At 36.3% G+C, this 11,877-nt stretch overlaps 1 protein-coding gene across 1 annotated transcript in view; it reads left to right on the top strand.

Moving 5' to 3' along the window:
* TRPM7 (transient receptor potential cation channel, subfamily M, member 7) overlaps nucleotides 1-11,877 on the top strand; it is a 25,506-nt gene that overhangs the window by 11,043 nt on the left and 2,586 nt on the right. The window contains exons 12-27 of the mRNA XM_009330929.1: nucleotides 88-272; nucleotides 970-1,102; nucleotides 1,551-2,266; nucleotides 4,369-4,445; nucleotides 5,318-5,377; nucleotides 6,818-6,899; nucleotides 7,298-7,368; nucleotides 7,878-7,915; nucleotides 8,614-8,639; nucleotides 8,995-9,045; nucleotides 9,134-9,199; nucleotides 9,806-10,089; nucleotides 10,450-10,532; nucleotides 10,853-11,058; nucleotides 11,671-11,722; nucleotides 11,805-11,877. The exon at nucleotides 11,805-11,877 is cut by the window's right edge and continues 34 nt beyond it. Of these exons, the coding sequence (XP_009329204.1) occupies nucleotides 88-272; nucleotides 970-1,102; nucleotides 1,551-2,266; nucleotides 4,369-4,445; nucleotides 5,318-5,377; nucleotides 6,818-6,899; nucleotides 7,298-7,368; nucleotides 7,878-7,915; nucleotides 8,614-8,639; nucleotides 8,995-9,045; nucleotides 9,134-9,199; nucleotides 9,806-10,089; nucleotides 10,450-10,532; nucleotides 10,853-11,058; nucleotides 11,671-11,722; nucleotides 11,805-11,877 (2,203 nt within the window). The remainder of the gene's footprint in view (nucleotides 1-87; nucleotides 273-969; nucleotides 1,103-1,550; nucleotides 2,267-4,368; nucleotides 4,446-5,317; nucleotides 5,378-6,817; nucleotides 6,900-7,297; nucleotides 7,369-7,877; nucleotides 7,916-8,613; nucleotides 8,640-8,994; nucleotides 9,046-9,133; nucleotides 9,200-9,805; nucleotides 10,090-10,449; nucleotides 10,533-10,852; nucleotides 11,059-11,670; nucleotides 11,723-11,804) is intronic.

The following is an 11,877-nucleotide window of genomic DNA, read 5'->3' as shown; positions in this document are numbered from 1 at the left end:
CCCGCCCCCCTCCCACCCACAACACCCTCCCACCACCCCAAACCAAACCCCACCTTGATCTGTTAATGCTTTTCTGTTCCCTTTCAGCAACGTGTATTTACAAGTCAAGGCAATTTCAAACATTGTGTGGAAGTATCAACGCTATCATTTCATTATGGCCTACCATGAAAAACCTGTTCTGCCTCCACCACTTATTATTCTTAGCCACATGGCTTCCCTGTTCTGTTGTATATGTAAAAGAAGAAAGACAGACAAGACTTCAGATGGGCCAAGTATGAACAGTTATTATCCAAAAAATTGCAGTAACTCTTCTGACAGTTTGCTTTAATCAAATCAAAAAAGTGCTATGTTCTTGGTTATAGTGTATATTCTCAAGAAAGTCGAAGTAGGTCTTAATTTTCCATGTTTTTAATACTGAATAAAACTCATAATTCTGTTCAAAGTCAGTGTTTTTATGAAGGGTATAATCCACAGCTCCTAGAAATCTCCAGTCAAACTAACTTATGACAAAAACAAACAAAAAAGCCGAGATTAGATTTCCTATTACCGTTAATGGGGGAAGATTTTTTTTTTCTTTCTGGAAAACTTCTGTTCTTATTGGAAACCCTTTGAAAATTTAAAAAGGAAAAAGAAAAAGTTCTACAGATGATAAAATCCAGCTAAGGAATCTAGCTTCTGCCTCAAAGAAAAAGGGATTGGAGGGTAGGAGCGTTAAGGAGTGATCATATTGTGCACAGATCCTCTCAGAATTACTATTTTGATTTTTATTTTAGCAGAAAGCTTTGACCTTGAACTTTTTTCTAGCAAGGAGAGAGGAAGGGTCTTAAGTGGCACTGTGGCTTTTTGTTGATTTTGGTTTTGTTTTGCTTTTTATTTTTAACACCCTTTGTAAAGTTGTGGCTATTAGTTTCCAGCACCTGTACTACTTCACTACATATGCATCTTCTTAACTGTTTAATCTCTCTTTAGAACTCTTCCTGACAGAAGAAGATCAAAAGAAACTTCATGATTTTGAAGAGCTGTGTGTTGAGATGTATTTCAATGAAAAGGATGATAAATTTCATTCTGGAAGTGAGGAGAGGATCCGAGTCACATTTGAACGGTAGAATATTTACAAATAAAATTTCTGAATAGAGAAGCTTAGAACTTTTGCAGACTTTTGAAATGTGCTTTAAGTGGGGTAAAATGCAGCTCAGGAAAATAAGTATTTATGCAAACTTTAGATGATGTCTTTCCATTGCTGTGCAGAAACTAATAGTGTGGTTGATGCTTCCCAATCTGTAGCAGCACTCAGTAAGCTGAGGCAATTGTTCTCATGATGTTTTAAGAAACTGACAAATTTGAAAAAGTGCTGTAGGCCCTCTATTGATGTGTATGTTAATTTTGTGAGTCAGAAGTATGTACAAATGTTGTATTACAAAACGATCCAATACCATCTTGAAATTTGGAAATTTTTTTCCTTAAGTGGGCAGAAAGAGTTGCAAAGATGTTTCTTTTGCATATTGAGAAAAATACCTTTCATAGCTACTTCATAATTTGATTTTTCTTAGGGTGGAACAAATGTGCATTCAGATAAAGGAAGTTGGTGATCGTGTCAACTACATAAAACGGTCATTACAGTCTTTAGATTCACAGATCGGCCACCTACAGGATCTCTCTGCTCTAACTGTGGATACTCTGAAAACGCTGACTGCGCAGAAAGCTTCGGAAGCCAGCAAGGTTCATAATGAAATCACACGGGAATTGAGCATTTCAAAACATTTGGCACAAAACCTCATTGAGGATGGCTCTCTAAGATCTTCTGTGTGGAAAAAGCACAGCATTGGAAACGTCTTCGGTTCTTTTCCACAAGGAGGCCTTGAAAGTAATAATGCTTTACTCTGTAACATTTCTATACGTGATGAAAAAGAAGTCCAACATAAGACAATTGGTCAGGAGTTAGCTCCAGTTCCTCGAAGAGAAGAAATAAACTTTCAAGAGGCAGGTTCCTCAGGCAGTGCCTTATTTTCAAATGCTGTTTCCCCTCCAGAACTTCGCCAACGAATACAGGCTGCAGAGATCTCAAAATCTATTAGTAGAAGTAAAAAATTAGGCAATTCATCCAACAGCATGCCACATGTAACATCCCAAACAGCTAAATTTTTTGTTAGCACTCCATCTCGGCCCAGTTGCAAAAGTCAGCTGGATTCTTCAGCAAAGCGTGAAGAGACTGTTTTCTCTAAGGCTACAGAAGGAGATAATAATGTAGAATTTGGTGCATTTGTGGGTAAGTATAACAAAGTAGATTCTGAATGTCCTGAAGTCATTATTAGCTGCTCTTATCCTCTTGCTTCTGGCTCTGCTTGCCTTGCTTTCACCCAACCTTGTGTTGAAAATGGAGGATACATTAATTGTGGTTTTATTCATGATGAGAGTGACACTAATGATAACTACAGCTGCAGAGTTGACAAATGTGACCACCAGTCCTCTGTCACCTTATCGAAGAACAACCCCCAAACGAAGTTCTCTTTGTCAACTGGCGACTTGACGTCAACAGTCAACTGTGGCGGCTCACATGGAAAATTGAATATTAAAGATGAACTTTCCAAAAGTCAGCATGTCCATGCAATGGAACTACAAAACCAAGATTTATGTTCTAACATCCTTATGGGACTACTTCATAAACTGTGGACCAAATCTAAGCCACAAGGTTTGACTTATCAAGAATTGTATAGTATTTTGGGTGTATTCCGGTTGCAGGTGACTTTATTCTACCATTTTGCTCTGCTTTTTTTTGCTTTTAACATCTCTAATTTCCTTATGTTGCTTGAATTTTTTTTTTTACTTAAATTATCACTTCTTTATAATTCTGTCACATAGACAATATTTTTCTGAAAAAGTTAGCCAGTTGTTGAATATAGCAGTTTTGTGCAATTAGCAGCTCTACAACTTGGTATGGGCCTTGTAGACAAACTTTTTGTGACTCATTATAAAGCTCCTACCTTCTCATTGCATAAATTAAAAATATTGTCTATTTCTTGACGTAATTACAGAAGACTTCTTAGGCTGATGGAATCCTGGACAAATATCTTTGTGGTATCTGTGTCAAGCTGAGGGATCCTCCTATACTATGTTTCTAAACACTGTTATAACTGGGATCTTCCACTGTTGCCTAGGCTAACGTATCGTTTGGCAGTCGTTTTTGGAAGTTTCCAAAGTCCTCTTATTAAATACAGCATTATGCCTCCCCTCAAGTTTTTCTTAACAGTAAAAAGGTGCACGTCTTTGGTTAGAGTTGCCTACATATCTGAATGGTAAAACAGTGGCAGATTCATTGCAAAACACAGGTGTGGGTTTACTAACTGATTTCTGTGAAGTAGATAATGCTTTAAGTACGCTTAGTGTATGGCAGCAGATCACAATCTGGAATTGTCAGGTTGCCTGCAGAGGTGGTGTCTTGCCCCAGTTGTTCAGGGATGTCTTGGTGTTTTCCAAAGGTTTGTTGAGGATGTAAAAACTTAAATCTTTAGACAAGAGTTTATTCTACTGCTGTGGAACTCGGAGTTCTAAGAAGTTACCTGCATGCACTAGCATTTTTGGATTTGTGTGTGCGTAGGAAGAGTATCTACATGTTTGTACACTCACTAGCTATTTGTTTATCATTTCCTCATGGTTTAAAAAAAGAAAACTTTTTCTTAAAATTCAGAAAGCAAGACTTAAACAGAAATAATAGGCAGTGATTGTATAACTCTAACCTTTAAATGTACTTCACCACTAATAACTTTGAATACTAACTATACTTATTTTACTGAAGCCAAATTTTTAGTGTATGTTCCTCTGACATCTCTAGCATTTAGAACATACTCTTCATTCTTACTGTCCACATTTTATAAAACTTGTGATACAATGCAGCTTTCCATTGTGAAGCCAAGTAGATTTTCATTTGTTATAAAGCCACGTGCTCGGTAAAATTCTGAGAAGTATTTCTTGCAGCTGGGAGGATGAAGGGTATGTTGTAAAAGCTACCTCAAGAAAACTGTCTGCTTTTCCTTCATTTGTCATACGTACATAAAAATACTGTAATTCAGACTGCCCTGTTCCTTTCACGTGAGGAGCATACGCTTGAGTAAAATCTTAAAACGTTAGTTTTACTTTTTGAATTGTGGTAATCCACGCCTTAATGCAGGAAAAGCAATAGTTTCATATTAATATTTTGTTACACTGATTTTTACTTTAGTGTGTTTGAAAAGTCTTCTGTGGTGCAAACAGGCACACAGAACTCAGATGGTTTGTAGCCCTTTGCTGTGGTGATGCAAACTATCGGCATGGTCGGAACGTTGGAGGTTGCCTTTGATTCTGAATGTTGTTTTTCAATTCACTGTGTCAAAGGTCACAGAGACAGCATGGAGTTGCAGCGGTTTAAAGAGGCAGCAAGCAAAATTAAAGAAAGAAGTGCTGATATTGAGGTAAGCACGGAAGACTTTATCAAGCACGTTAATGGGGATAATTTTTTTTTTTTACTGTAACTTCACAATATGTTTTGAAAAAGTCTAAGAGCAAATATAATGAAAGAACTTGCAAAATGCAGCCTGGAAGAAATGTGTATCTGTTTCGTGATTTAAAAAAAAAAAAAAAAAAATCTAGTGAGATCTCATGCAACCTTAACTACACATCAAGTACTGTTGCTTCATGATATGATACTAATGAAATATTAAAGCAGATCTGAAGTTATGAAAGCGGAGATGACTACAACTGTGAATTAAGATAAAATTATGTATCCCGTAATTAGTGTTTAATGAAACTTTTGACACGCATAAATTTCAAGATCAGCATTTAGGAAGGTTTCGGTGATTTACATGATATTTTATAAAGCAAGATGATAGTGTATATGATTTTAAAAAGTGACAAAAATTGTTCATTATGCTTCCAAGAAGAAAAGGCCTTTCTAATAAACTTGTCAAACTAAAATGATGTATAATTTCCATTTTCTTAAAGAATAATAAAAATAACTAAACGGAAAGTGATTAATTGTAACAAACCTGTCCTCCAAGTGCTATAGTAAATATTAAAAAAGCTAGTTTTCTAACTGTAGCTGTTAAGATAAGTTAGTAAATACAAGTTACCATTTGCAGTTACCCCTCATTCAGGGGAGAATCTGACTTGAGAGTTGCATTATGACCATTTGCAATGTCAGTGTTCTGCTGAGTTGCTCCTTCTGGACCTTGTGATAAGTATAATGTGTGACCAAAAATCTTTGCGTGTGTGTGTGTTGTGTATTTTTGGCATGGCTTTTTTGGTCATAATGTTTACAGTTTGCTTTGGTTTCTTTTTTTAATAGGAGCAACAGGAAGACTTCAAAAAAGCTATATTGGAGGGCATAGAGACAACCAGACTTCAAGTAAGTAAAAAAGGTTTCCATTTATAAGAGGCATCATTTTCACCAGATACCTAATGTAATGTATTCTTTACAGCAAAGACCAGGAACTCTATTATCATTATCTGGAAGTAAACCCTGGTCATGATTTAAAAAAAAGACAAAAAAAAAAAAAGTTGTACAGTACAGCTGTACAAATACAGCTGGATGTCTCCTTGGCGTAGGTCTAAATAGTTCCAGTGTTTGGTACTGTTGGGATGCAAACTCCAGTAGCATTTCCAGACAGTACCGCTGTTCTTAAACAGTAATAGAGTTGTCCCATCTTAACTGGTGGGACTGGTTTGATTCTTACCTTTCATGTAGGCCCTACAGTCATTGATTGTAAGATGCTGAAGATGTATGCTGAACACTGAAATGCATATAGACCTAAAAATGGGTCTTCAGAAGACACTTTCAGCACATGCATTGTGTGTTGCATTCCAGTGAAGTATTTTTCTTTAGGGATGTAAAGAAATAGTCTTTCGTGTGTGTGTGTGTGTATACACACACATGTGTATAGGTACACACACATTTTGGACACACGTACATACACACAGGCATGTGTGTATGTGTTTAGGTGTGTGTGGATGTATTCCTTAAGAGAGAAGGGTGAAAAAGTGGTAACAATTCCCTAACTGTTATAAATCTTGGAATCAAAGCAGGGCATAGCATTCCCAGTTCTAGTTTTTTATTCTTCGAAATCTTTAACTTTTACATTTTATTCAGGTAACCATTGGAATTAATAGGCTGGTTGTGAGGAATGTTCCAGCCCTATGCCAGTCTACATATAGTTCTAGTTTGTGATGAAACTGCCTGTTTCCTTTTTTTGCAAAGGAAATATTTTGTTGTCACAAGCTGACCACCTCAGTAGATACTCAGAAAGTATGTCATTATTGTTAAGGAATAAGTCCATGAGGAAATTCCATTCACAAACTGTAGTGTTTTATGTGGCAAGACTTCTCTAGTTTTTGTTCCTATTTTCAGTGGGTTCAAACTGAACTTTAGTTTCTGCCAGAGCCAAGTTCTTAAGTGAGAATTGATAGTTAACAAAGGCATGTGACAGAATAGCTGAACTTGGTGCTTGTAGAGATCCAGTGTAATGTACATTTCTGTAGTTCTATCTTACTGTAAATTTCTCTTTAAAAGAATTCTTTCAGTATGGGTCAGTAGTCTTAATGTGCACCTGAAAATGTTAGAGCTGGCAGTTACTGTGAAGAGAATTTGAACTGAATTATGCACTCAACTTGTACGTTTTTGTGCAGCAAGGTATTTGACATACATCCAGAAGTTTTAAAAAAGAAAAAAAAAAAAAAAGAATTCTAGGTAGTCCTAGAAAAGAAAACTGGGCAGATTGTGTGCCAAAATAGTACTAGTTGAAAACAACGATAATGATGACTAAGGATATGTGTATGTTTTTTTTTGTAGGGTCTTCAAACTGACTGTGGCCTAAGACAATCTAGTTCTTGCGGTGGGTTTACTGACCCTCTGGCAGTCCATTCAGAACAATGTAAGTGTGTCGTCTTTTCAGGTGACCTAATTTTATCTCTAAATTGTATTGATAATGCATATTCTAAGAAGATACAAAGGAAACACAAAAAGCTAAAGCATCTTGAAATATTTTCATGATTGGCGCTACTTGAATCTGCTCCTGTGTCTCATTGTGGTCCCTCTAGTCACGCCAGTTTAATTCTGTTACCTTCTATTTGCCACAAATAGCTAGTCATAAAAAGCTAAGTGTTCTAGTCAGCTCTGTGCGAGAAACTTGTAAAGGTCAGATAGTTGTGGATCAGGCTTTTTTTATGAGAGCCACTTTAAGCTGTCTAGTTGCTCACTCTATTAGAAAATGGGTAAGTAACAATGACGCGTGCCGTTCTTTGTCCTGTTATGAATCTCTTTCATTCGTAGTATACAGCAAGAGTCGAAGAGCATCGAGTGAAGACACTCAGCAAGTGGACTCTAAAGCAGCCTTACTGACGGTTTGCATCTTCCTTTTTTGTTGTTGTTAAGCAGAACTAGAAACTGTGAACAAATAGAGGAGATGAAACAGACTGTACAAAGAATAATACTGGTTTGTGGACTCATTTGTTCAAGGAGGCAACCGAAGGGAAACTATTTTGACTGAGGGAAGAAGTTGTGCATGTTCTCTACTGTATATCGCGCATATTCTCACTATGAAAACATGCTGCTTCCTGTTTATGGAAAAAACCACAACTTTTTGTTTAAGAAAAGCATTGTTTATATAATCCATAAAACAGTAGTGAATGTATAGCCTTATCTATTCTTTTAACTGTAGTTACTATTCCTCAGTTGTATTTGAGTCTTTCCGTTCAACTGCAGTTCAGTACAGCCTGGTGAAGTATTTCCGAGAAACAGGCTGTACTGCAAGATCTTTAAAACACATTACCACCCCACCTCCAATTAAATATACTATGTTTTCCTTACAAAACTGAAACCTTCTTTGTTTTTTCTCTCCTTTGTTTTAAAGGATTGGTTACAAGGTAGACCTTCAAACAGCAGTCAAATGTAAGTAAGCTTTCTACTAATGGAGCAATTTTATTACTTTATATTTTGATTTGCTTTTCTTTTTCATTGTTGTCTTTGGCTATAGCGGTATTCAGTCGTGTTTAATGAAAAAACAAGGTTTAAGGTTTTTTCTAATAAATAACTGAATGTGTTCACTGGAATGCTTTGACAGGTTCTATTTAGATTAATGGGGTCACATGTCAGAGGGCAAAACATGCCCTTAAATGAAAATGACTGTGTTGACACTTATTAAGGAGCTAGCTTCCTGGTAAAGGTCTTTACCCAACCTTTCAAACTGTAAACCTTCTCTGAAATTGTGCAGACATTGCTCTTGTTAACAATTATCCCCCGAGTTAACTGTTAAAGCCATTACCTTATTAATCTGATAACAGAAGGGTAAGCTGTTGTGAACAAGTTTTAATTAAAGCACCTCTGTGGGAATGAGCTCTTGTGATGCAAACTTTACATAATGTTGTGCGTGACTTGGTGGTATTTAAAGTATAGCTCTAAAAACATGAGATTACTTAACAGCCTTCCATTACTGTTTTGTAATTAAGAAACCTGTACTGCCCTTGAAAAAATAGGATAAAAGCTGTGCTGTGAGGCTAACAAGGTGACCTAGGATGATGTGTCAAAATCAGTGAATACAAAATAAGTTTTTAAGAAGCAATGACTGTTGGTTTTGTGGCATTTCACAGGCCATCTGAAGAAGATGCGTTGAATGGTAAGTTTGTTTCTGCTATCAACAAGCTGGGAGCTTTTCATATAAGCAACTCTTTGGGTCTTGTATGAGAATGTATTTAACTACTGATACCTTGGAACTTAATGGATACACAATAGTGCGGTTTTTTATTTGTTTGTTTTATAAATAGCTTACCATTGAGCACTACTCTTTTTTTTTTAATTCTTTTTTCCCCCCTGAGGTACTGAAGAGCTAAGCATGATACTTAATTTTCTGCACAGCAAATCTTTTTCAAACTCTAGTTACTTGGCAAGTGTTCTTTGCATGTGGTAATTTTAATACACAATACAGGTAGCAGGCAGTATCTCCTTTTTTTTCTTTCTTTTTAATCTTTCAGGCATTGCTTCTCCTTTCAAGCCTATCATGGATATCAATTACTATTACTCAGGTCAGTCCCTCTTATGAACTAATGCTCATATTTTTAATGACACTTATTAGATCCTTAAACTTTAACGAATCCTGTAATTTTCCTCTAGCTGTAGAAAGAAATAACTTGATGAGATTATCACAGAGCATTCCATTCACTCCTGTGCCTCCCAGAGGTGAGAATTATACTTCTTGTTGCTGGTTCACTATGGTCTTTCGGGGAAGAAAACAAAAGTAAACTCTGTACAGATTCCTTCTAATATCGAATGATCAAGCCAAAGTTTTAGTGAACTAAAAGAAGTCTAGTGTCTGTCTTGTAGCACTCAAAAAATGTAAATGAGTGTGATACCTTTTCTAGGGCAGCTCACTTGATTATGAAATCCAGATTTAATTGTAGTTGTCCTCAGAAATGGTGATACAGCGATGGATAGTATTGCGCTAATGGTTTTTATAACAAACTATTCTGGAAGGATTCCTTTAAGTTGTCTTGACTTGTATAAAGCGTAAGCAAACATTTATTGAGTGTTCTTAATGCTGTTTGAACAGGGTCATTAATAGTCCCAATTAGGAGGACAAAACCGCTGTACTACTTTGCTGCTGTATGAAAGAAGTTGGAGAGGGGTCTTCCCACTGGGTGGTTTAAATGTTTTTGTTAATTCAGGATGTTAGTAACAACTTAATATTGCAGCATGTTGAAATCTGAGAAACTGTAGGCTTTCAGTGCTTTTAATTTTAAACTTGGAAAATTAAATGCAGTAATTGCTTTTTGTGTTGTAATGTAGGTGAACCAGTCACTGTGTATCGCCTTGAAGAAAGTTCTCCCAGCATCTTGAACAACAGCATGTCTTCCTGGTCGCAACTAGGACTCTGTGCTAAAATTGAATTTTTAAGTAAAGAGGAGATGGGAGGAGGTTTACGTCGAGCTCTTAAAGTAGTATGCACGTGGTCAGAATACGATATCCTGAAATCAGGACATCTTTATATCATCAAGTCTTTTCTTCCTGAAGTTGTGAATACTTGGTCAAGCATTTATAAGGAGGACACTGTGTTACACTTGTGCTTGAGAGTAAGTTTTATCCTTGTCAATTATTAAACATAGACAGGCATTATATGTTAACAGGATTCCACCCCCCCACTCCCCAAAAAAAACCAAAACCCAAACCCTAGTATATACTTATTAAAAAAAGAAAAAAAAAAAAAAATTAGTCTGCAGTTCTCTATGAGCTGAAGGGTAAAAAATTCTGCTCCGGTACGGTTTACGTAATCAAAGAGCTCAAACTCTTGAAACGTAGACATAATTTAAAAAGCAGGTAATTAGTTACACTGTCTCGGGGGAATAGACACTTGCTGTTCCTGCTGCCTTTTTGGCTCTTTAATATTCCCTGTCATATAATGCAGCTAATGAAATACGGGCTTTGACTTGCAGGAAATTCAACAGCAGAGGGCAGCACAGAAGCTCACCTTTGCTTTCAATCAAATGAAGCCCAAATCCATTCCGTACTCTCCAAGGTGAGTGTATTGAAACTGCCATTATGTTGCGTGCTTTTCACATAGAAGAATGCCTACAGGGCTGTTAAAATATATCAAGGTACTGATATGTGCATATACGTCTCGGAACGTTACTATGAATGTGTCAAGCAGAATTATCCTTGGCAGTATTTTTTATTGATACTTTTTGCACCGATTCTAGCCGAGTGTGATAATATAAACGACTTTGTATAATAGCTTCAAATTATTTAGATTATTAGTAAATCAAATCGAAATCTAGTAGTGCTGATATATTTGCCATTTATTTTGGAAATATATTCATTAAGTATGCTTTTTACTAGGTTCCTGGAAGTTTTCCTGTTATACTGCCACTCTGCTGGCCAGTGGTTTGCAGTTGAAGAGTGCATGACTGGAGAATTTAGAAAATATAACAACAATAATGGTGATGAAATAATTCCAACTAACATGCTAGAGGAGGTTATGCTAGCTTTCAGCCATTGGACATATGAGTATACAAGAGGAGAATTGTTGGTACTAGATCTGCAAGGTAATGTCCTTATTTTGAAATTGGGACTGGGGCCAAGATAGGTGTATGAGGGTTTTTCTCTTGTGATAGCGTTTTATTAAGAATTCGTATGCCTGTAATAAATAACAAGCATTATTTAGTGCGTCTTGGTCTAGTTAATCTGGATCTATGGTTGTCTATTTAAAATGGCATTAAATCTTACAGCAACGCAGGGAATATAAATATATACATCTTTTCCTAATGAAATGCACAATAAAAAATTCTATTTTTTGGTACATTTGTGTGCCAATATGGTAAGCTGTATTTATCCTGAATTGTGTGTCAGATACTCTGGCTGTGAGAGCTATATAGGAAACTTCTTTCACGCGGGTGAAAACTAAAGTTAGGAATTGCAGGCAGATGTAAAAATAGGTGGAAGAAATCTGAGAAGTACAAAGTGCTTGTTTAGGAGCAATTTTTGTAAGGGCAAAGAGTATCACATATCATTTGGGTTAGGGTTTTCCATTTGTTTTTCCTCCTGCTTTTATTCTTGGGGAAGCTGAGAAGTCATAGCTAAGGATGCCAACGCTTTTCAATGTTAATGCATTTATGTAATGTATCAGATTTAACTTTTTCTTCATGTGCTGTCTGAAGGTGTGGGTGAAAATTTGACAGATCCCTCTGTGATAAAAGCTGGAGAAAAAAGGTAAGCTTAAAGAAGGATTTAAAGAAAAGTATATAAAATTTTTGCCAGCGAACACCATGTTTATGTGCACTTTATTTCTAAGGTCATATGATATGGTGTTTGGTCCGGCCAATTTGGGAGAGGATGCAATAAAAAACTTCAGAGCAGAGCATCAC

The sequence above is a fragment of the Pygoscelis adeliae genome, unplaced genomic scaffold, assembly GCF_000699105.1.
Source record: "Pygoscelis adeliae isolate BGI_AS28 unplaced genomic scaffold, ASM69910v1 Scaffold318, whole genome shotgun sequence".
Classification (NCBI taxonomy): Eukaryota; Metazoa; Chordata; class Aves; order Sphenisciformes; family Spheniscidae; genus Pygoscelis; species Pygoscelis adeliae.
This window is presented reverse-complemented; position numbering and strand designations above follow the sequence as displayed.